Here is a 25,025-nt window from a genome sequence, read left to right as displayed (position 1 = left end):
CTTCTGGGGGGGCTGCTGTAACACATGAGCTTTCTGTGGTTCCTGGGGGACTGCTGGATGCAGCGAGGGTTTGAGAGGCAGCAGTGCTACATCTCTGTGATGTGCTTAGGCTGTGGATTGATAGCGAGAGCAGGTATGCATCTGGGAGTATTTCTGCTTAAGCAAATCCCTTTCCTTTCAGCCCACCCTTTATGCTAGCATCACTGCTGCTCTTCAGCAAGAAGAAACTTGCTGCTGTCAAAAAAATTGGAAAAAAATGCAGTTTATAAACAACTGCTTTTTAATAACTTCCTCCCGACTGGCACGTTGAGTCATCTCTCCCCTGCCTGTAGGAAGGAGTGCGGATGTCATCTTTCTGACGAGGTGGCACGTTAGGGAAGATGCTATGCAGGGTTCCTGGCTTGGATCCCAAAAAGCAATAGAGCTGGTGTTGTGATGCTGCGTCCAAATTACCAGGGAGCCAGGTCTGAATCATCTGGGTGTAGCGTGTGCAGATGTCGGCATGCTGAGCCGGGGAGCCCTGAGCTGGCCCTGCCCGGGCTGAGGCTGCGGGTGGCTGGGTGGGCATTGCTCAGGTTTTTTTCTTATTGGAATACTTGGAAGTTTGTAGGTAGGGTGTTGTTGCTTGCTGCTGGAGTTTGCTGGTTAGCTGTGATCTGTCCAGGAAGTTATAGAATCATAGGATGGGTTGGAAGGGACCTTAAAGACCACCTGGTTCCTGGGCAGAGACACCTTCCACTGGAGCAGTGCCCCATCCAGCCTGGCCTTGAACATTTCCAGGGATGGGGACCTGGGCCATTTGTCAGGACGAAGATGGTGACAACGTGAAAATAACCTTCTGCAGGAGCTCACGGGCTGGCCAGCTTATCCCCAATTTTACATGACCACCTTGGTGTCTTTTCTCTGCAGACTTTGACATGAAGTCATCTGTTATTCTGTGTGCCTGGGTATCTGTTATTCTATGTGCTAATTCTGTTTTAATTCATAGACAGGGACCTTTCAATGCTTATCACTTGTGTTAGAGCATTTTTACATTATTAGGTTTAATTTGAACTTAAATTTTTCAAGTTCAAGCCTTATTTTCATTTTAAAAAGGGCTGGATAGTTCGGGGTTTTTCATCAATGTCACTTCACAACTTGGTAATACATAACTTTAATTTCTTCAAATTCTAGTGAAAACAAATACCAAGAAAACTCTTGAATAGAGTTAACCTGCTCTGTCTGTTTCCCCAAAGCTGTGAAGCTGGAAGGAATTTGTTACAGCATGTCAATGGTACCTCTCTGGTAATACTTCAAAAAATAAGACCGTTCTGGCTTAATTGCAGGGAAATATATGGAGCTGGCCATTCTGCCAAAAAAATACTTTCTATGACAAAAGGGGAATAGATCTGTAAGGGACAGGAGAATTATCAACCTTCTGGTCACTGGATGTTCTGACCTGTGGAAGCCCCTTGGATCATACTGGGGAGACAAGGAACTGGAGCAGCTCTAGCTCTGCTTGTCTCCATGGTTTGCCAGTTCTGTGATGCATTAAAATAGCATTAAAATATTTATTTCCCAAATGATATTGGAAACAGGGCAGAACTGCTGTCATAAGAAGACTGTATGGCAGAACTGTGTTGGAAATGTATTTGAGTTTTTAAGAGCTTTTTTTTTCTCTGAGATTTGGAGATGTTATATGCTGAAATTCTGGCTGAAGGTGCAACGTGTTTCTCTTCTGCTTTCATCCCTATTTGTATGTCAGGGTTGGGCTGTTTCCTCATTGACATAAAGCCCAAGCAGTATACTCCTCCGTAGTTTTGTCTGATCTGGGACGTTGTACACTGACCTGATGTAATCACAATTAGTATCTGATGTGCATGCACCAAGCCTTGTGGCTTGCTGTGGCGATGGGGCAGTGCAGAGTTTGGGGAGCATTTCAGAGCCAAGATCTCTGCTCAGCTTCTTTTCTCCCAATATCTCAAAAAAAACCCCAAAAACCAACTAGGGGAAAGAGAGACAAATCTTTGGTTGTAATAGTCATTAGTTCACACCTGACTTACAGGAAGAGGAAGAACTACCTTCCTGCAAAAGGTTTTCCTACCATTAGCAGCAGTGGGTGAGCAAGGATCTTTGGAGCATCATGGAGGCAGCCAGGGTACCCGGTGTTTTCCACAGGGGGAGTTTTAGCAAGGCTGAGACGGCTCCCACAGCAAGTTTGCTGGGCTGGGTTAGATGCAAAGTGGCGCTGCTGTCTTCCCTTACCAAGCAGTGAGAAAAGCCTTCCTGCTCAAGGAAATGTGTGTCTGTGCGTGGTTTACATCATTCTAAGTCCTGCCCTGCTCTGCAGGACCACACGGTTTAGGATTAGTTCGTCCATCTAGGTCTGCGATACAGGTACGTGCTTTGCATGTGCGTGGATTGGCTTGAGTGAGCAAACCAGAAGGGTGTATGCACAGAAAAAGACGCCAGTAACTTTCATTATGATTTCTGGTGTAACTAAGGTATCTGAGACTGAACCAGCAGATTCCAGCTGCTTTAGCTAATCCTAATTTGATCCCACTACAAAGTCAGTAATATGTCTGTAGATGCACTAAACTTAAGTAATTAACTGCAAGATCAAGGATCTGTGAAGGAGAATAATTTAATGCATTTGTTTTAAATTGCCTTCAAATAGTTGAATATATAGCTGCATATTTTGGTGCGGAAACCACTATATAAGATATCTCAAGATGCTAAAAATGCACTTCTCTTCCATTTACAGCTCCCAGCCCCACTACAGCTGTTCCTTACATGTCAGTGAAGTGCATTGATGTAAGAAAAAACCACCACAAAACCAAGTGGCTGATGCCCTGGGGACCCAACCACTGCGAGAAGCTCAAAGACTTCGACGAGGCGGTGAGCAAACAGATTGAAGCCAACGACATTGTGTTTGCCGTGCACATTCCCCTCCCTAGCAAGGAGATGAGCCCCTGGTTCCAGTTCATGCTTTTCATCATGCAGCTGGACATCGCGTTCAAGATGGACAATGACCTGAGTAAGTCACTCTGTCATTTGTTAGTAGATTTCCCAATGCGTTTCTCTTAAAGTCACTTTTCTCTTGCACCATACGTTAACTGCTGCAGTGCCTCCATGCAGTGAGGTGATGCAGGAGCACGTTCTAAAGGTGGGAATCGGTAATGAGACATCTCAACATATATCTCTGCAGGCAGGGCTGTTCATGCCACACTAGTGAGTAGCTAAGCCAATGATGAGCAGGTTCCCTGTGGAAGTGTGTAGCCCATCACGCTGGTTTCAATCCAGCAATTTGCTTTTGTAGCATACACTCCTGGGTTTTATACAGTTTTTCAAAATATTCCAGGATGCTCAGTGCACAGCAACAGTTCACAGTTGTTAATACATACAGCCCAACCCTTTCAGCTGCTTCTTTCCTCCTGTTTCTACTTGTTCCCATCCCATGCCTTGTGCTGGGTGTGCACGTGCCCAGCCATGAGCTGCATCATGCAGCCTCCCCAGCGGATGCTCGGGTTTGGCTGGACGAGCTCTCTGAGCAGTGAGCAGGTTGAGTTGGTTGCTGCCATGCAAGGTAGCGCCAGGGCCGGTGCTGAAGATCTGCTGGAGCAGTGAGGAGTGGGGATGTCCCTTCTGGAGGCACCGCGTCTGCCGGAGCAGCAGTGTCACCTCACACTGCTCTAGTCTGGGTGTCTCACTCTGTGTTGAGGTGGTGAAAAATCAGTGTCGTGAGGGGTTTTAATTTTCTATTTATTTTTATAAATGTCCCTGCCCCCAAAATCCTTTATCTCAAGACTCAAACTGGTTTCCCACTGCTGAAGACTTTAAGCCATGCTCTTCTGCTCTGTCTTTGCCAAGCCCTTTTGTGTGATAAGTTTCTAAAGTGCAAGCCAAAGTAGTCAGTAAATGAAATTATTGATCTGTAAGCTTATATCAGGAGCTTGTAAGAAGGAATGCTCGTGTCTGGGTTGTTAAACACGTGCTCTCCATTGGGCAGCAGTTGCAGAAGAGTTGATGTTTATTTACTGAACCTTTGTCGCAATAGCAACTTCAGCCTTTTCAGTTTGAGGTTGGTTGTTCAACTGAAATAGCTGCCCTACCTTCCATCAATTGTTGAGAGATACATTTTTTTTTTTTTTTCCTGGGATTTGATACATGCAGATGGAAAGTCGCTTCTGGCCTTGAAACTACAGCTGTCCAAATTAACTGGAGGACTGTATAAGTACAGGAACTGTGGAAGAAGCTGTCTTACTGGGATTCACCCTTAGTACCTGCAAGAGGATAAAATAAATTAAAAAAAACCCCAAACCAAAAACCAAAACACCCAAAATCAAAAATAACCCTGCAAAAACTCTTCAAAAGGATGTTGGGAGCAGCCAGGGCAAGACTGACCTGCCCCTTACTGAAAGAGGAGCTGTACATGTGTTTGCATGTTTTAAAGTGTTTGGGAAAAATCCCTCTCTCGAACAGCTGTAACCTAACAATGAATAAGTAACATTCAACCACACTGGTTGAACTGGGGCTTCTGTAGCTGTTCCTCTGGCTGCAGCCTGCCTGGAGGTCTGGCTCTAGTGTTCACATAACTGTGTGGCAAATCAGTTCGGGGAGCAAATCTGCCTTGGAACCTGGCTGCTGGGCTGGGGCTGGGGAGTAGCGAACCTCCGTGCTGGTGCCAGGGGAGCTGGAGCCTGCAGCCGGTCACCCAGGGTCTGCTGGAGCTTTCATGGCAGCTTTGTTTCCTTCGCTGCCTTGCCTGCTCAGCGTGGACCTGTTCTTCCCTAGCTATTTAATGTATAATCATTAAGATAAGTTAAAGATGAGATTGTATAAAGCTTACATATTATTCTTATCCCTATAATTATGTCTAAAATACAGAGAGAGTAGCTTTGTGATTTTATTAGGGCCTCAGCTTCTTAGGCTTCAAGAGATGATTGCATTTGGAGAAATAACACTTTGTTCAGAGGCTTTTAAAGTCAGACAGCTAAGCTGGAGTCAGTAACTGGCTGAGCACCTGTGAGCAGGTTGCTAGAATGCTAAACAAGCTTTTGACAGTATTTCTCCTGTCTGGGCAGAGAGCCTTTTCGTTCAGGTCATTATTTGTGCTGTTCAGTGACCAAGTCCTTAAAGGTGGGAACTTTTTTGGGGATTTAAAAGCAAAAAAGCTTGTCTTGGGCTGCCCTCTGGGTAATAAAAGCAAGGTTTGACGGTGAGCTGTACCACTTCTGCAGCCGGGAAAGACTCAGATTCTGGTCATTATCAGTTCAGCAGGTGCTGGTAATTTTGCTTTAAGAAGCATTTGGAGGCAAGGGACACTACTACTTCTTGTGGTCTGAGCTTGCTTGGCACATCTTGAAGGTTTTCTTTTGTTGACTGAAGAAAGTATTTTAAAATGCTCTTTTCCTACACTTGGTGCCAAGCTGAAGGCAGATGTAAATTAAGTGTAAAATCTGAGAAACTAGTGAGTAACACAGTTGTTAGTTGCTAGATTGTGTTGTAATAGATTAAAAACCAACAACAAACAAACCCGAAATAATTGCATATGGGTCCCTGTATTTTGCTGCTAACTCTGCATTAGTGTTAAGAGCTTCATCAATCGAGTAATTGGAATCAGGTCATCCAAAGAGGCAATACTGAAAATGTGAAATAACCTCATTTCTTCTTTTAAATACACAGTTCAAGTTTCTTCTCTCTTAAGCTTTGAGGGACCTCAAAGCCAGCAGTCATCCTGCTGTAGTTAATGCTGGCAGGGGCTGGTGCCAAACCAGGGATGGCTCCTGGAAGGCTTCGCGGCTGTTTAAGCCTCTGCTAGTCACAGTCATAATGACTTGTCTTGAAGCTGCCCCAGACCATCTAGGAAAGTAGCGCCGCCTGGTAGCTGCAAATGCTCTTACCCGCCTGAAGGAGCTGGCTGCCGGGCTCCCCGTGAAACACCCTGGGCTCTGCTGGCTCCCGGAACCCTGCAGTGTGGTCTGAAAATGTTGAAGTTCATGCAAGATGCGCTGGGTCCTGCGCTCAGCCACGCTCCCCTTCTCAGTCTTTGCTGGGGATGCTGCTGAGCCATACCTCAAACTGTCACCCGCTTTCCTCCTCAAAGGTGCTTGGTCGTCCCCTTGCCCTGCAATCTGTAAGCAAGGCCCATGCACAGAACAAAAACTTGCATCTGCCTCCAGGGTGCTGGCTGTTGCAGCCCTCCTGGGAGAGGGATGCTCCGGGGCGGTGGGGCTGTCTGTAGGGAGTTGTCAGGGTGACTCACGCGTCTGATGCAGGCGATGCTTCCCCTCATCTCCGGAGAGCCGGAGTCATGGCTATGTGTCAGCCCTCTGCATCCCACCAGCAAGGGTTCTCCAGGGGTGGAGGGAAGGGGCAGCCCTGGCCAGGTGCCCCAGGGAGCAGGAGAGCTGCACCAAGCCTCCTGAAACACCCTGTGGGACCTGCACCCTTCAGAGGAGGAGCCAGCCTTAATCACACTCGTCTTGGGAACTTGCTCCAGACTTGCATAATGCTGATGTTTAGAAGTTTTTTTCAAAATGTGGATGTTTAGAAGCTGAGCTACTTCCCTTGTGTTTCTCCTTCACGGAAAGCCAGGAGAGACTCAGACTTGCTGTTTCTCAGAGGAAAAGGCAGTTTCTGTGCCCAAGCTGTCCCTGTCCTTTTTTGATGCATTGTGCATTCAATTATTAAAAAAACCTTTCCAGAACAGGCAAAAGCAATGGACAGAGAAATGAGATGAAGTTATCTTAAAACTGCCTGTACCTCAATTGCAAAAGCTGCGATGGGAAATCTTAGTGCCACTCACGAAGACAGCAACATCTGCAAGCAGGACTTGCTCCTGCTGCGGTGCAAAGCGCCCTGTTTGCAGGGAGCCCTCGGGTGCTTGCCCAACTGCTGGCACAGGGCAGCAGCCAGACCCCTGCATGGCAGTGCCGGTGTGCATCCATCCATCCGTCCATCTGCAGTGCCACCGGCCACATCCCCAGGGGAGCAGCCGCCATCCTCTGGTTTCCAGCTGTAAGAAATACCTTTGTGCACAAAAGATTTCTTCTAAAGCTCAAGTGTTACTCCATCACCGCACAATTAGGTCTGGTTCCCATCACTGGATTTGGGGAACACCGGGTGCTTTCAGGAGAGGGATGAAGGCTGTTTAGCTCATCAAGGACTGTTCTCCAAAATAGCTCCTGCCCTTGGAAGGACAGTCCCTGCTCTCAGACAGGATGGGTGTCCACATGGCTCCTGGAGCCACCTCTCCTTCCCCTCCGCAGCACTGTGGCCATCTGTGGGTGGGGTTGCTGGTAGCAAATGTGCAAGTCCCCTTTCCTCAGTAGGTTAGGTGGTCATCTCTGTTCCCTGCGCATCAGGGTCACTTCAAAAATTCAGTCCTGCTTTAGTAGTTGCTGCTGGGGTCTCGTGGGCAGGATACCTTGGAGAAGGCAGAGAGGATGTGCTGTGAGCTTGGAGGGGATTTCTCTCTTTTAATTTGTTTTTTGGGCTGGTCTATTGTCATGGGTCTGGGCCATCTGCATTTGGCAAGCAGCAGGGTTCTTAACAGGGAACATCAGTCCTTCTCTCTGAGCTGCTTTGCAGTACAACCTTCTGCATGCCAAGAAATAATTCAGTGGTATCTGTCCTTAGCTGGAGCAGGGACCTGGGTGCTGCTTGCTCCCTGACTGCTGTAGGCTTCAGGAACACCCAGAGCTGGGCTCTTCCTGCCTTTCTTTTCACCTTGTGGAAAAGAAAACCTGTAATTCTTAATACTGAATTGACACCCAGTAGTGCAATGTCCCTGGGGCATCAAAGTGATGGTTGCACTGTGCTGGGCATTGGGTAACGGCGCCTTTATTTTTCAGATAGTGTAACAGTATAGAAGGGCCTTGACAAATCTACAGTCTAAAACCCACACATTTTCCTCTCTTTTCATATCTAGTGAACTTAAACTGCTAGTAAGTGAGACTTCTGGGGTTTCTGCAGTTGGAAAGCAATTGTGTACAGTCAGATGGCTGAGCACTGCAGACTGCTGTTCAGATTCATCCAATTTTGGTCTCTTTGGTAGGTTTTGTAATTTTAGAGAGCTGGTGAAGCATGGAAGTGTAATGCAAATAATTCTAGCATTTCTTCTGTTTGCTTGCATATGCTTCTTCCCAGACTGCTGTATTAGTATGCAGCTGGCACAGAGGCATCTTCTGAAACAACTTCTCTATTTTTAGACTGTTGTAATGTGAGTGAAGATATCCTGTGTGAATATCACACTATAAAGTGAATCATGGAAAAGATCCTGGGCACTGAAAGTCTGGCAATAAAATGCCAGTGTGAAAAAAATAATATATTGGTGGTGCTCAGAGCATGACAGGTACCGGGGGGGTCCCTTGCTGTCAGAGGGTCACAGCTCTGATGTGCTTCAGAGCATCTCATAGCCCTGTGAATGGAGAGTCATCGAGAAAGCTCAAAGCTGGGAACCCTAGCAGGAGCATGTCTCCTCATTGGTCATCCCTAGAATGTGTAATCATCTAAACAGGCCTGTCTTATTTCTGCAAGGGTTTTAATATAATCTCATGATATGGTGAGGCTGTCAATCAGCAGTTAAGCTGCTGATACCAGAAGTGATTTACCAGGCTCCAAATTATCCAGAGGCCATTACAAGATCTGTATGGGCAAGGTTAATCTAGAGCATGTCGTGCAGAGGTGCTCTGACATGGTTCTTGTGAGGTGAGGTTTCCTGGCATGGGTAATTTCAGCTCTCAGTACTGAATAAGACAGAAATTTCTACCTACCTATGCCTACCTTTTATTGTTGGGAAATTCTGGAGAATCTTGATTAACGTGCATGAAGCGAATAATTGCTTTCCTCAAACATGTTAACGCCTCAGAAGCTGAGCGTGGGTTTGCAGTGGCTTTTTCTCTTCCTTCCTTGCATGTATTCTTCCTCTTCTGCTGTGGCTCAGCCTTGAATAATTAAAATACTCTGCTGTCTCTCAGCACTTCCAGAAGTAAAAACTGACTTGACTGTCAGTCTCTTGCCTCGTGCTTGCTCCTCCTATCCACTGTTTTGATGGTAAATAACACTGGTTTAAAACACCTTTTATCTTGAAGCCAAGCACAGCGGAACATCAGCTGCTGCTTCTCTCCCTCTTCCCCGGTGCATGTATGCCTGTGCAGGCACATCGCCTGCCCTTGGTATTCACAGAGCTGCAGGAGCATTGATGCTGCGCACGAAAAGGGCACACACCACAACCCCCAAATTGTTAATCACCCTCTGACATTTCTATATTAATGTGGATAAGGCATGAATCTTCTTAAAATTCACTTCTCTGCCAAACAGTGTGTCACTGTGGACAACGAGGACTGCTACTGAAAGGCTGTGAGTAGACTAGGGTAAGACTACCAGTCTGCTGTGCTGGAAAAAAAAAAAAGAGTGGGTGTTTATGCCCGTATATATACCTACATATGTATTTTATGTTGACAGCCTTGAAGGGTCTTTGTACAAAACTCTTCTACCAGGAGCCGTTGCCCCAGTGCAGAGACTGATGGAAATTCAGAGGGAGCTTCTAATCCCTTGGTCTAGAAAGGCACATACTAGTATATCTTCTGCTTTCTGGTTTTCAGACTCGATGGCAGCAGCAACATTTGGATTGCAAAGATGAAATAATGAAAGCTGTTTTTGTTGGATTTAATCCCAAGCATTCCAGTTGGTTTTATGGCTTCTGAAATGAAGTTTGTAGTTCTTTTTAGCTGGGCCAAGTTTAACCTTATGTTCCCATTTATCTGTGTTGCTGGTCTTCTAAATAGCGGATCTGAGATGGCAAATTAGTGTTTCATGGAAACCTAACTAATGGCTGCTGTGGAAAGGAACTTTGTATCGATCTGGATGGTAAAGGTCATGTATGCAAGAAAAAAAAAAAGCTCAGAAAAATCTTGATGCATCCACATCAGATGCATAACAGAGCCACCTCCAAACACTGTATAAATAGCAAGTCTAAACCACAGATACCATCCACACCCCTTCCCATCATTTTGGATGAGTGTGCCACCACATATTCCCAACAAAAATATAACTGAAAGATGACAAATATATGGGGGACACAGTGCTTGAAAGACTCATGCTTACTTGTAGACATGAAACAGCCTCCCTTCAGAACTATGAAGACCAGATTATTTTTGTTCTTGGAGCTGAACTTCAAAGTTCATCAAGTCTTGTTATGTCTCCGCTGCCCGTTGCCCTGTGCGTGCTGCTGCTGCGAGAGCAGGCAGCCCTGCGTTCGTACAGAGGGTTCCCAGTGAAAAGCTGTGGGCACCGGCACTGTGTGCGCCTTCCGCGTCCTTACAGGCTAGAGCACGTGCGGCGGCGCCTGCAGTGACGCAGCCCCAGTGGAGAGTCTGTGTGTGCCAGTTTAGATCTGCAGAGGCGTTTCTGACCTGAATGAGCTGAGGACCGTGCCACAGTGTGCTTCTAGGGAGCTTGCAAGCGTGAGCGGGTTGCAGTGAGAGCCCAGTGCCTTGCTGTTGGCACAACAAGTGGTTCTGTAGCCATCTTCCAATGCTTTTCCGCGGCGGATGGTTCTGTAGCCATCTTCCAATGCTTTTCCAACAGCTGTGGCTCTCGGAGTTTGGTGATCTGGTGGTGAAAAAAGGGTAAGTTGTAGTATGCACGTGCTTGTTTCAGAACGTGTTCCTCTTTCAGAGCCTTCTCTGGGACCTGTGCCTGGTAAATAGGAGGGTTTTACATCTGGTAGAGCTGGTACAGACTTGCCTCAGGTTTTCAAAGCATATTTGTGTTGGTACTTGGCAGGCTTCAGCTGCCCCATTTCATGAACTTGCTCAGTTATGGTGCCTAAATAAGTGTGTTCCAGCCCCACTTCCTTCTTGCAGCGATGACCTCCTGGCAGCATCCTGGCAAAAGCATATCTGAGGGCAGTTATATCCCATACTGTCACTGTGAGCATGTCCAGGAAAGGATGAACTGTTTCCACACAGATTTGATGCAGCAACCTTATCTGGGCGTATAAACTCCGTGTGTGTTTATTGACATGCAAGTCAGTGCATCTGTAAAGGCAGAAACAAGTCGGTACTGGTGTGGGCCCGGAGTCTTATGTAGAAGTCTTATTCAAAGGTCTTATGTAGAATGACTGAAGCTAAACAAAACGTACAGAAAACATCAACTCCATCGTGTGCGGTAGTTTCTGAGGTTTTTACAGCAAGACCAGCGTATCTAAACTTCAGGGTGTTTATTGTCTTTTTAAAGGAACTTTGTGTAGCGTTTTCTTGTTACTCTGGAGACTCTGGCTTACCTTTTCAGAGCAGAGAACCCTAGCTGTGGGCAATTTTGAAGCAATTTGTACTTTTGTTGATGCATTTTGACTTCTCCCAGCAGTGCCTTTCCCTACCTCCTCCCTTCCCATCCCACCTAAAGGCCTCTGTGACCCTTTGTGTTTCTTTCACTTCGCATCTGTCTGGCAGAATACATCTTTAAGGGGCGAATTCTAGATAGACCTTTTTATTCAAGATGTTAGGCTTCAGTGTTTAAGGATGGTGAACCTACAGCCAGAAGAAACTGAAGGTTGCACTGATAGATGACTTCTGCTATCATGCTTAAGTGAGCAAAATGCACCATTAGTTGCATGGTTTCTCCTTTATACAGTTCTTCTAACCATATACAGTTGTATACGTCATCTTTTTTGTGGTTTTCTGTAACTAAACACTGTTTCAATGTTGATGTAAAGCCAGTGCTGTAATGTAATATAGTTGTTCCCCGAAGCAAAGGACCGATTGCGCACCCTTGCATTGCCTGCAGAAGGTAGAAGCCTGTCTTATTGTCCCTCCTCTAACCCACACTGAAAAGGCTGCTGGATTGCTTCTTGGCTTACTGTCTACCTCTGCAGCTGTCTAGGTTCCAGTTCTATGGTTATTGAACGATAAAAATGAGTTACTGTTTCTAATGCTATATGAATAAATAATGCTCTCACCCACAACCATAACATAAGCTGTAAGTCATGGTATGTTAGAAAGACATCAGACTTGTATGAGCAGTAAAAATTCTGTCTCCTCTCTGGTAGAGAAGAAAAATGTTTTGAAAAAGGTAACCCTATCTGTATTGTTTGGAATGCAAAAATTTCCGTTCCCCTCCATAGCTGTGTGCCTCTCAGAGGTCCTTTTGGTGTCTAGAGGCTCTCCCACCCTTCTGATGTGCTGTACCGTTCCTCTCTAACGAGCCTGATGTCTCCTTACTCTCGCAGAAGAAAACGCAGAAATTACCCTGGATGTGTCATTAGCATATCGCGATGGCGTGTTTGATGATTGGGAAGAAATAGCACATGCGATAGAGATCAGGAAGCTGAAATGCACCTTTGGCTCACCAAAAGTAAGATGTTTTGATGATGCTGGAGGTAGGGGGAGGTGTGGGAGTGTGGTGGGAGTTGATGTCTTCCTTTCCTTCATGGTGCTTCCTGGAAGCTCCAAGTTGTTCAATCATAACTTTCAAATGTGTCACCTTTCTTGTGGCTCAAAATCTTTGAAAACCTGATGAGCTTCTCACATGCAGTTGGTTCTGTTTGGCAATGCAAGAGAATGGGATAAAGTTGGAGGTAGACTTAAAGCCTAGGAAGAAAACGTGTGAGGTGTTGCAGAGGTGTTGGCTGGAACTCAAACACTTCATGATCTGTATACCCCAAACCATCCTAGAGAACTTGGACCTTTCCATCTTGAGCTTCTGTGATGGACAAAACCTTGTTCTTCAGGAGTGGTGAGGAAATAGCCCACCATTGGCACTGCAGCACTCAAAGAACCTGAAGAGGTGGGGCGAGAGTTTTCTAAAATAACTTCTTGATGCCTCAAGCTTCAAAGCTTAGGAGCAGAGAGCATAGCTAGCAGTTGAGAACTGAGCATCTTGTTTAAAGATGTTTCTTTTTGTGCTGCAGACTGTAATTCCTGTGCATAAATTGATCTGGTGTCTCTTCACCATGCCATATTTTTCAGCTGTGTGTCTTGTTCTGCCATTTCACAGCCCCTTTCAGCCACCCACTTATGTCTGCAGTAATGCCTGTTCTCTTCCATACAGCCACATACACACAGTAAATACATATGAGGTGCAGAGGGACTATTGCTAGCAAAACAGGGCTTAAGAAACTCCACATCCAGACATGTGTGAGGGGGTTATTCTGGTTTATTCCAGAATTTATTCTTTGTTTTCTGGCTGAAGTTGTCCTTGTTGAGGGAGGAGGCTCAGATCCCAAAGTAGCTTTTCGTCTTGGAAGGCTCCCTTGGCTTTAAGAGTATTCAAGAGCCTGAAACGTGAACCTGCTTGAGGTAAAAAGCTATTGACTCAACACCCCAAAAGAATCAGAAACTTGAGGGAAAATGTCCTCAAGCCACTGAGTGCACAGGCTCTCCTCAGACGAAGGCTGGAGTTGGCAAACAGGCTCTCGGTGCTAGCGAGGGCCCAGCTGAGGGCTTTTGCAGGCCCTCGCCGCAGAGGGTGTGCTGCTCTGCCCGGGGCTGACCGCTGTGGTGCTGCTCTGTGCCCTTTCGCTAGACCCTGGAGTCTGAAGGCCGTCACTACGACTGTGACTTCCTTCCTTTCATGGAGATCGGCAGCGTGGCCCACAAGTACTACCTCATCAACATCCGTCTGCCCGTGAACGAGAGGAAGGGCATTAACGTGGGCATTGGGGAAATCAAGGATATCCGCCTCGTGGTAAGTGTCTGTCTTGCTTCTGTCCACGATGTCTGCCTGGGGGCTGCTGCAGCTCCTTTCTAGATCTCCCCTTTGATCTGCAGCAAGGTCTTGCTCTTCGTCATGGCCAGCTCCTGCCTGCAAATGTAACTTTCCTCCTTCCCAAGGAATACTTTCTTAGACTGCTGTCTTCTGAGTGCCCTCCTCAAGCCTTGAGCAGTGCCACCCTCCTGCACTGCCCTGTGAGCACCTTCGGAGCTGAGCTCTCCCCACGGCTCCAAGGGCTCCCCTGGGTCCTCCTCCCCACCGCCATCTGGCTTGGGTGCAGAGTCCTCCACCTGATTAAGCCTCTCGCAGGTAGGAGCTGAGGAGAAACAGAACAGCAGGGTTCAGAGGGGACCTGTCTGTCTTGGAGTTGGATATGGCCATGCAGTTGTTTGGGATGGCTGTCCACTATCCTTGCTCGTGCCCTCCCTTGAGGCTTGGTGACCATGGGTGCTTTTGCCAGCTGGAAAACCTCTCACCACAGTCCTCTCAGCAGCAGCAGCAGTGAGCCAACCGGCTGTGGTGGCTGCAGACAGCAGTGGGAGGGCATGTGTCTGGAGAAATGCATTAATTTGGCTGATGCTTTTCCCACCAGTGGTGACTTGGCTCCATGAGTGTGTTGTTACTTTTCTGAGAGCAATTCTGCCAGCTTTCCCACGCTGTGTCAGAGTACCCCTCTCGCAGCTGCTCTCCACCTTGCAGTGGAAGCTCTGTGTGCTGGTATCTGTTTCCAGGACCTTTGAAGCCTGCTGAGATGCCTGGGTGCTGGTAGGCACCTGCTCCCTTTCCTGCACTGGACAAACCACATCTTTCAAAGAGTAGTTGTGTCCGTGTGTGCTTGCGTGTACTGCCATGCGTGTGCCTCTCCTGTGAGGAGAAGTGTGGAGTAATGATGTTGCATTCCACCGTGGTTTTCCTTAGGGCATCCACCAAAACGGAGGCTTTACAAAGGTGTGGTTCGCCATGAAGACCTTCCTCACCCCCAGCATTTTAATTATCATGGTGTGGTACTGGAGACGGATCACGCTGATGACACGCGCTCCTGTCCTGCTAGAGAAGTGAGTAGGGGCTCACACGCTGGCTAAGGTGACCCTCAAGCAAGAGGACCCTGACCAAGGTGGTTGTTGCTCCCAGGTGGTTTGAGGAGGCAGGAATGGCCTTCTCTGTCCACTGCCTCCATCCAGGCATACTGGGAGGAGGAGATCTCAATAGCTTCTCTTTTCTTTCCCACTAAACCCACAGAGAATGTGGAGCTGTTTGCCTGTGGCTGCTCGGAGGGGCTTAGTCCTGGAGGGGTTGCTGGCAGGAGGTGATGCCACCCAAACAGTGCTGGATTTTCTTCTGTTGCTCTTCATGCACAGCTTTAGTTTCTGGGGGTATGTCCTTGCATTGCAAACTGGAAAGAGATGGTGTTTCTGCCTCTCCAGGGTGATCTTTGCTCTGGGAATTTCCATGACGTTCATTAACATCCCCGTGGAGTGGTTTTCCATTGGATTTGACTGGACTTGGATGCTGCTCTTCGGAGACATTCGACAAGGCATTTTCTATGCCATGCTCCTGTCATTTTGGATCATCTTCTGTGGGGAGCACATGATGGTGGGTGCAACACAGAAAGGAAGGTGGTTTCCAGCCCCACTTGCAGCAATATGTGGCAACTTCCTTGTACTTACTGAGTGCTGGAAACGTTGCTGTGGGGACTTAGACCACATGAGAGGACTTCACACTAACTTTGCTTTTTCCTTTTTTCTCCTCCTCCTCCCCACCTTGTGAACCTCTGATTAGGACCAGAATGAGCGGAATCGTCTCTCGGGGTACTGGAAGCAGGTTGGACCCATAGCTGTCGGCTCCTTCTGCCTCTTCATCTTTGACATGTGTGAGAGGTAGGTGCAGCACTGCTCCCCAGGGTGAGCCTTCCATCTCATCTCCTCTCCTGCACTGGAAAGCAGCATGGCTGGCTCTTTCCAGGCTGCAGAGCGGATGTGGGGCTCTCCAAGCCTGCTGGCTTCTGTGGCAGCTTGGTGTTTTCTCTCTTTGCAGGGGAGTGCAGCTGAAGAACCCCTTCTACAGCATCTGGACCACTGAAGTTGGAACGGAGCTGGCTGTATCCTTCGACTCAGCTCGGGGCAGGCTTAGTCTGCATCGATAGGAGGGGGAGGTGTTCCCCTCTTGCCAGATACCTGTGGGTTTGGGAAGCCCTCCTCCTTTTGGCAGGCTGGGACTGGGGAGGAGGGGGGCTCGAGTGCTGTGAGAGATGCTAGTGTCATTGGGAAGAAGCAGTCCTGGCTGGCTGGGAGCTGGGTACCTCCGGGGACTAGTGCTGTGCTCAGGGAAGTCACTGGAGAACTGAACATCTCCTCAAGTTGTCCGAGATTTGGGGGAAGGCACAGGGGATTTAGGTCCTGGATGTCATTGCAGTAACTGCAGAGCCCACGCCGCTCCAGCGGCGCCCGCTCTGCTTCCCCCCAACCCCAGCTGCGACAGCATCTGCTCCAGGGCCCTCCATTTGCTGCCATTACCCCAGCACATGTTGCTGAGGCATTTCCATGAATTCCCCTCTCGGGTGCTGCCGGAGGAGCTTGCCTCGCTGCCGTTAATTTTGATTACTGGGCTGAGATAAGCTAATGCAATTAGTCCCTTCCACAGCGTCCAGCCCTCTCCCAGGAGCCCCTCTGAAGATCGTTGGTGGGTGACTGCTCCCCAGACCTCCTCTGCAGCTGCCACCCAGGCAGGCGTTTTGGTGTGCTACCCCTCCTCGCTGCCGTGCCAAGTGCTGGGGGACACTGGACTGGTGCTCCCACAAAGCCGGGGTCTCACGCAGCACTGCCTTGATCGCGGGCAGGCTACCATCCTGAGTGATTGCTGCCCACTAGAAGTTTAAGTATGATCTTCGGGATATAAAAATAAGTGAATCACCTGAATAATGTTTTTTATTATTTCTGTTTAGCTCATACTGTTTTTCTCTTAACTTGTGCTGCCCAGATGGCCTTTATTATAGTCGCAGGAATCTGCTTGTGTCTCTATTTTCTCTTCCTGTGTTTTATGGTCTTTCAAGTGTTCCGAAACATCAGTGGAAAGCAGTCAAGCCTCCCAGCCATGAGCAAGGCTCGTCGGCTTCATTACGAGGTAATGTCCCTCCTTGTTGGACAAATGCTTTATTTTTATAACACATTTTTGACCCTCAAAGTCTATTCTGAGACTTTGTCTATTCTAAATTGGAAGATCTGATCGGTATCAGCTTTCTTGTATTGCTCAAATCCCCTAAATGCCTTTCTGTTTGGCTGTCATGAAGCTGCTGCTTTATTCAGGTCTTTAGTCCTAGCTCTCCTTTCTCATGAGTAGTTGTCATCTTCCAGCTTACTGAACAGTGTTGGAGGATAGAAGAAAATGGCCCAAATGACCATTTAAATTACTGTGTTCTGTAAGCACATCAGTTCCCCGTACCTCCAGTTCTTCTCCTGTAATATTAATTGCTGTGTTTAATGGAAAGTGTTGCTCAGACTACCCTGTTTTCCCATGGTTTGAATTTGGATTTTTGGGGTTGTCTTTTCCTAACCAAGTTGCAGGAGGGAAACTGTCCTCCTAGGATCAAGCTGTGAAGTGTTCAGCCCCTTATCTCTGCTTTTAGCCTGTGATTTTTTTTTTTATGTTGTTTCTGTCCTAGCTGTCTCTAACTGCTGCAAAACGTGAGGAGCTCACTTCAAGGGCTTAAGCTGAGAGGGCCTGTTGTTTGCGTGGGTGTGTAAATATTTATCACCAATGTTGTTCTGTTAAATGATGGTCACTTCTGATTTAAACAAGTCCCTTACCACCCATCAGGAATGCATGTAAAAAAAATAGAAAATTGGACTTGAGAGAATTTGAAGACAGTTATTAGCATCTTTTTCTATCTTTCCCTTAACAAAAGGCACAGGACTTCAGCTCATGTTGTAGAGCTGCTGCTGCCGTGCTCTACATACAAACATCTGGCAAGCATGAATCTGATCTGGAAGAGTTAAATTAATAGCCATTTGTTGTCACAGTGTGGCATAGTAATTACGCACACTGACATTTCCACCAAAATTCCAGAAACAGGTTAAAAAAAACTACATGCACACAAAAAAACAAAACCAAAAGAATTTTTAAGTAAAAATGTAAAACTAGGAAAAGCCAGTACGGTATGCAGTCAGATTCCCAACCAAGTGATCCTGAGCCATAGTTTGGCTTATCTACATTATTCTGTAATAGCCAGCGTCGTTTTGACAAGCGTTGGAAATCGCTGCAGTTTCCTCCCAGACAGACTCTGGAGGTGAGGATTAGTCTGGTACGGACCCAGTACCCACACTCCAGAAACACCGACGCGTCTTGCTAAGCCGTGCAAACTTTCTGCCAATGTTTGTTTTACAAAAGCTGCGAACTATTAGGCTGGCTTCTAGTGAAACCCATGCCTTACACTGACCTGCCTGCTCTTCCACGTTAACTCTTGGTAAATCGGTCACAAAAAGCAAATGTAATGGAAAGCCAGAGCTGTCCAGACATGCACACCCCGCTCGGAGCATCCGGGAGGAATGCAGACGTGTGGGGAGCGGAGAATATGGGCTGTCGTGAACACGGCGCAGAGGAGTGGGTGGAGGTTGTTTTGCTTTGGGGTTTCGTGGGTTGGACCCTTTTTTTCTTTGTCTTTTTTTTTTTTTTTAATGCTTGTGTCTTGTATGTACTAAAACCAAAAATGGGTTTTGTGGATTCTGTTAATGTGACCAGTGACATTTCTCTCTAAGCAGGGGCTGATTTTTAGGTTCAAGTTCCTGATGCTCATTACCCTGGCTTGTGCAGCAATGACAGTCATCTTCTTCATCGTGAGCCAGGTGAGTGGTGACTTGGCTTCCTCTGAGAACATCAGCCTCCAGTTCCCTAGCCGCTAACAACGGCTTGCTTGGTGTCCAGACAAGGCATGCCTGTTACAAGAAGATTTGCTAAGTTGCTTTTTAAGAAGTTGTTTTTATTTATTTGAAACACTACCACAAAACTGCTCGGGCTGAAGCCTTCAAAGGCCTTCAGCTCACGTCAAGGTTTGGGGCTGTGCTCTTCAAAGTATCAGCTAACACAGTTTAGTCATTTCCGAGAACTCAGCAAGAGGAGAAATGTTCTGTTCACATTGAAAGAATCCGGTGGCTTTGTATGCCCACAGAGAAAGAACAGAACTCAACCTTCCCTGGGTTGACTTTGCAACCCTGCTGTTCCCAGCCATATCTGTACCTATTTATTCTGAGCTCCGATGCAGTCTCTGTACAAATGATCTTATGTTGCTACTTAAATGTCCTTTGATGGTTTGCTCCAAGTGACTTTTCAGATGGCATCTGTTTCAAAGATGCCATTTGTGGTTGTTCCTAAGCATAGGCAGCTTGGAGCTTCAGGAGAGCCATGGGTACAGCCTCACAAGTCCAGTGTTGCAGAATTACAGGAGCAGTTTCTCCCTCACTGCACCACTTAGGCTTCAGGGGTACGTGGTGGGTCCCAATGCAAAATACAGTACCAGATGATTTTACTTTTAAAAACACCTCTGTTGGACTGAAGCAACAGTTTGAGCAATGCCACTTGGCGATCCGGCTCATTGCTGAGCATCGATGACCATCACTGCGTACGGGCAGAAGGTAAATCATCTTGTCCAGTGACTCTTTTTAAGCTAACAGTTTCAGTCTTTCCCCTTACGTCTTTTTCATTAACAGAGAGCCAACATTGCAGTGTGAACAGTCTGTATCTTCAAGTAGTATTCATGTTGATGATATTTTCGTAAAACTTGACAAATCTCTGCATGTCTAAGGCTGATGCTGTCAGCCTAGGCCCCTCGCGTAAGACAGAAGCAGCCCGGCAGTATTCAGCACATTAGCTCTTCGCATTATTCATGATGGTTTTCCTTCTATAAAAGGTCTATTTATAGAAGTCTAATGTTTTCAGATGTAACTAGTTGTCTCCTAGGTACTGCCCTTTATGTGGCAGTCTTTGCTGAGTGCATCGCTTACAGCAGGAATATATTGCAGAACGTGAGAGATTTTGTCATGTTTAAGACTGATAAATCAAAGTTAAAGAAATCCTGATGCGATCATTTCCTAAGGGCCATTTTTTCCCTGCAGATTGAGGCTGAAGAGGAGAATCCTAGCCTGACTTCTGCGTCACTTAGTCTGTTACACTCCATTTACTCGATCCTGTTGAGTTGACACTGTTCTTATTGATTTACTCAGAGTTAGTGCTTAAGGGTGTCACTTCTGTATTGTTACAGAATTTGATCTTACTGACCAGCCCGTTTGTGGCTGCTTTCTCCTGGGCAGGTGACCGAAGGCCACTGGAAGTGGGGGGACATAACTATACAAGTGAACAGCGCCTTCTTCACTGGCATTTACGGGATGTGGAACCTCTATGTCTTTGCCCTGATGTTCCTATATGCACCATCACACAAGAATTACGGTGAAGACCAGTCAAATGGTAAGTGCCTCTAAGTGATCCGAAGGCTCGATATAAAGTGGGTGATACTTCTGTGCATTGGGTTTTGTTGTTGTTGGCCAAAGTGCACATTCAGCACCTTGCAGTGTTATGCAAATGATGATTTGGTTTTCCTAGCAGACATTTTAGTTAATGACTAGGTTAGACAGGTTTGATTGTTCAGCCAAGGCCGTCTAAAACCTAAACGGTTTCTGTACTTTTAGCATTGCCTAGTTGTAATTGCATAGCTCAAATGGAGGGGCGACGAGAGGAGAAAATAGAAATCTGGGCGAGTGGAGAGCGGCAATGCTGTCGGATTCATTTATCAGCAGCCTTCAGTAGCACAGAAATCATCCTTTGGCGATATGCTTGTATTTAAATAACTGTGTAAATAAAAGCATTTACAGAAATGTTGCGTAGGTCATAGCTCAGGTTGCTCCTGAAAGCCTGGGGGGACTAAATCAGATCTTTTGCTTTCTGATTGTCAAATATTTTATTGTGAGACCAGGCTAATGAAATAACTTTGTTTCTCAGGTGACCTGGGAGTAAACAGTGGGGAAGAGCTTCAGCTCACCACCACCATCACCCATGTGGACGGGCCCACAGAGGTTTATAAGCTGGCTCGCAAGGAGGCTCAGGAGTAACGCCGAGGTGGCCTCAGCTGGGACCCAGAGCAGGGTGGGGAGCAGAGGACAACCCAGTGTCCTTGGCAGGAGACCTCTCTGACTTAATTTGCTTCTCGAGCACCCCGTACCTAGTGTATTTTCACAGAGCAGTGACTCCAAGCAGAACGTTTGTAAACTCTTTAATATGGTGTAGTTATTTCTGGGGGGAGGGATATGTATATTGTGTTACACTCAAGCATGTAAAAACCGACTAGAAAAGCATTAAGGTTGCAAAGTCGTGCGTTCAGATGTTAGGAAGGGGCAGAGCTGACACTGGGCGGTTTTTATTTGTCTGTTGTGTGCCTGTGCGTAAAGGTGGTGCAGGGAGCTCAGTCGGGGAGCATGTATTTGCTACTCCAAGTTTTCTTCATGTGTGCTTTACATAAGGTGTTGGTTGTGGAGAGGAACTAAAGTCTCATTGTAAAAACATTTAATTCCACCATCTAGAATTGTATTGAACCTTGTCTGGCGTCTTTAGTACGGCTCTGCAGCAAGCCTCTGTCATCACTGAAGTGAAGCACAGCTGGGGAAAGGAGTAGATGGTTTGTAATGGGTGAGATTTTAGTAGAAGCAGCAATGTGCTTTCTCAGTAGGTTTTACGGTTGTTTGTTCGTGTAGGGGAATGTAAAAACTGGATGCCTGAGCTGAGCGGCAGGAGAAAGGAGCGCTCCTGTCCCGGGTTCCCATAGGTACTGGTCCCACAGCCAGCTCCTGCCTATTCTCAGCCCCTTTGGCTTCCATGGCTTTTGTTGTCTTCCTCCATCTCACCTTTTTGTTACAGCTCATTCATTTTTATGCTGCTTAGGTGCCATGGGGAGAAGAGAAAGGCCGTGGGAGGGACGGTGCGTTCTCAGCTCCCGTGCCTGTGAGCTGGGCAGTCCCACTCCTCCTTGCACTGCTGGGGTGGAGCACGCTTGGCAGAGCTAGATTCAACCAGGGATTATCGGACTTGAAAAAAAAATCTATTTGTCATGCACTAATGTTGATGTTTGCTTTTCGGAGCAAAAGCAGACGATGAGGTTGCTCACCCCCGTGCTGTGCTTGGGCAGGTCTGGCTGTGAGATGGTTGGCAGTGCAAGGGGAATGGGAACTGACCCGGGGCAGAGGCTTAAACTGGACCATGCTGGGGACCACTTAAGAGACATGTTGAATGGCACGTATGGGAGGAAGCATGGCCAGAAAGGTCTGTGCTGCTCAGGGCACACCTTCCAGGGCCTGGAGGATTCAGAGGGCCTCCTTAGCTGGCATTAGTAAACATCTGTGTTAACTGCTAGTAACAGTAACTCAGCCTCCCAGTTTTGTCCCTAAAAGCTAAGAATCTGCTACCGCTGTCTGTTGCTGAAGGGTCAGAGATTAGGGGAAGCTTCCAAAGCCGCTGGACAGGCAGTCGTAGCAGGTACTGGTAGAAGCACACTGGCCTGGAAGAAGGGACATGTTGTCCTCAGATTCTTACAACTTCTGAAATTACACATCAATTTTGAGGGTATTGAGGCTGCAAAATGGAAGTATAATAGGGAAATACCAGGCATGAGATCACCGATGAAACCTTAACCCATCTCTAGCCAGTGTGTGCGTTCCGACATGCAGTGAAAGCCCATTGCATGCTGGCTTCACTGTCACATTCACGTGTGTTTGTGGGTTCGGGGCTCTGGGCAGGAGCTGAGGCCATGCTGCTGTGGCTCCAGTTTGTACCGGGAGGTGCTGGTCCATCACGATCCCCACCCCAGCAAACGGCTCGCACTCGGTGATGCTGCGGCTGCCCAGCGTGCCCCAGCCTGCAGACCCCCACCGCTCTTTGCACGCCGCCGCTCAGTTCAGCTCTAACCATCATCTCTGTCGCCATTTCAGGCAGGTTAGTAACAAAACACAGCACCAGCTCTCCTGGCCTCTTGCTTTCCTTTTCCCCTTTCTTGAGGTGAGTCAACACCTCAGCTGGGGTGAGGTGTTCAGATAATTCTTCCTCATTTTCCCAGTCCACTAGGGAATGGGGCCAGAAGGCTAGCGACTGCCCCTCAGCTGCGTGTGGGGCCAGCTGGGCCCCCCATCTCCTCGCCAGCCTTTCCCCAGAGGATTTCTCACAGGGTCTGCTGGCTGCACCAGGCATCGCGCCAGGAGGTGCTGGGCTGTTACAATCCCAGTAAGAACAGCACTCTGTGGAGTAGAGTGTAAAATACCATTTACTGGAGCTCAACACGATGAAGGAGAAGAGGGTAGTGCAGATAACCTTGCATCCTTTTGGTTGCTGGGAGCCCCAAGTTGTGCACCATCAGATGGGTCTCCGGGGTGTGGTGTGGCAGGCAGACCCCATCTGCAGAAGGGCTGCTCACTTTTTGTTAAATGGAGCTACTACAGGATTTTCTTAAAAGAAAGCAATTCTGTTCCTTGTTCTGTTCGCCCTCACAGGGATCCCCAGCTGCCCCTGGCAGCATCTCAGCCAGGATGCAGGGCCAGAGCCGAGGAGCGCTGAATGCGTCACTGCGTGTGGAGTCCCTTGTGTGCTGCTGTGCCTGAGCATGTAAAGTCACCGTAGCACAGAAAATGTCCTAAACAGTACTTAAGGAGGTAGCTTTGGGTCATTTTGGATACTTGAACTGAAACACTAACCATTTTTTATAAGTTTGGGGTTGACAGTGCCCCTGTACTGAAAAGAAATGTGGTTTAAAAGAAGAGAAAAAGGAGGGCACACTTACTGTATGTGGAATAAGTGCTGGGACCGCACCTTCAACGCAGATGGCGAAGGAAAATAAGTGTTGGTAGGTCCGAGCAGTGTTCCTACTTGCAGTGGTTGTTCAGTTACAAAGTGAATTACATTAACGCACATCATCATAACTCTGGCATGCTCCTGGCTGAGTGCTCGACTTTGCAACTTTAACATCCTTTTTATGTTGAGTTCTTACGTGATATTTATGTTGTTTCGATAGATGTGTCCATGGTTTCTTTTACAGCTTACTATAACATTGCATTTTGTAAAGACTCCCTATAAATGGGGAGTTGCAGCTTTAAAACCAAATTTTGTGTCAAACACTAACAATTTGTTTATGGGGCGCGTGTATGTGTGTGTGTTTTTTTTATTTCTTATTTCCTAACCCCTACTCATATGTCTCGGAAATAGTCCCTGGGTCTTATTAAAATATATCCTTTTTTTGTTTAGGTTGAGTTCAGTTTTTACAGACTGCTTTAAGCAACCTGGAAAACGCGTAGTTTTGTTAATTTAAATAAAACATACAATATTGTGGATTTGTCGTCGGCCTGGTTCACTGATGGAGACTGCCTTCTGCTGTGATCTGGTTTGCTTTTATTTGGTCTTTCACTGCAGGCAGTTGCAAGTCACACAACTTGTTGCTGAGAAAAATGGTTGACTCACTTGGACAATTTTTTCCTGCTTCTCTCTCCAAATGCTTTGTGGTGCGGAGACATGGTGCTTCAATGCTGGTGGCTTTTGTGACTTTTAAAACCTTTGCTTTTGGACTAATTGTTAGCAGGGTGTCTCTGCCTAGTCTCTGGAGCATTGATTGCAGCTTCCTTCACCCAAAGAATGGGGTGCTGAGTCCCCTGTTCCCACCCACCCCAGGCAGCTGGTCTCTTCCCATGGCAAAACACAACCGCTGGGTTTTCCTTCAGGCTCTGTCCTGTGGACCTGCCCGTTCCTGCCTGCCAGCCCCGGAGCTGTCACAGCTTTGCTGTGAACCTTGCCTGTTGGCTGTTACCCCACTGCGATGGCAATTTGGACATCCTCCATCTGCTGCCGTAAGTGAAGTCGGTGTGTCCTGCTCTCGGAGCCTGCTCTCCCCTGTGTTGGCTGCCTAAAATCCAGGGGGAGAAAAAAGGTTTCCCAAGACTTGCACTTAGAGTAATGGAGAACCTGATGACAACAGGTGAAGTTCCCATTGCAAAATGGGATGCTTTGATGAAAGGGCGCACAAGAGGGGAACAGGGCTGCAGAGTTTTAGGCAGAGCCAGTGGCTCCATCTCTGCTGCTGCCTGTGTTGGCTACAGCTTCTCCACCACAGCGAGGAGCTAGGGCTGCTCAAAGACAAGCGAGAGGCTGTACAGCAGTTTCAGGATCTAATGAATTTCAAAAGAGCAAATTCATGAATTTTAAATAACTGTAAACCCACCGCCACCTTCCCACACGCTTCTCTCCCCAGGTTTCTTTGCGAGGCTCTTTGTCGGCAGCTGCCCTGGCAGACCTTTGCTGCCCTCTGCTGCCAG

General features: G+C 47.3%; 1 protein-coding gene across 2 annotated transcripts in view; it reads left to right on the top strand.

Annotated features, from left to right (window-relative positions):
• Positions 1-24,048, top strand: part of WLS (Wnt ligand secretion mediator) — a 37,064-nt gene extending 13,016 nt beyond the window's left edge. The window contains exons 2-12 of one of the 2 annotated variants that reach the window (XM_055724909.1): positions 2,744-3,016; positions 12,215-12,339; positions 13,510-13,671; positions 14,617-14,753; positions 15,123-15,291; positions 15,478-15,575; positions 15,733-15,796; positions 16,675-16,818; positions 18,450-18,536; positions 19,998-20,151; positions 20,683-24,048. In XM_055724909.1, coding sequence (XP_055580884.1) covers positions 2,744-3,016; positions 12,215-12,339; positions 13,510-13,671; positions 14,617-14,753; positions 15,123-15,291; positions 15,478-15,575; positions 15,733-15,796; positions 16,675-16,818; positions 18,450-18,536; positions 19,998-20,151; positions 20,683-20,792 — 1,523 coding nt within the window. In that variant the 3' untranslated portion in view covers positions 20,793-24,048. The remainder of the gene's footprint in view (positions 1-2,743; positions 3,017-12,214; positions 12,340-13,509; positions 13,672-14,616; positions 14,754-15,122; positions 15,292-15,477; positions 15,576-15,732; positions 15,797-16,674; positions 16,819-18,449; positions 18,537-19,997; positions 20,152-20,682) is intronic. The other variant, XM_005438247.3, reaches the window with a different exon arrangement.
• Positions 24,049-25,025: the final 977 nt, after the last annotated feature.

Source organism: Falco cherrug, chromosome 12, assembly GCF_023634085.1.
Source record: "Falco cherrug isolate bFalChe1 chromosome 12, bFalChe1.pri, whole genome shotgun sequence".
NCBI classification, from domain to species: Eukaryota; Metazoa; Chordata; class Aves; order Falconiformes; family Falconidae; genus Falco; species Falco cherrug.
This window is presented reverse-complemented; position numbering and strand designations above follow the sequence as displayed.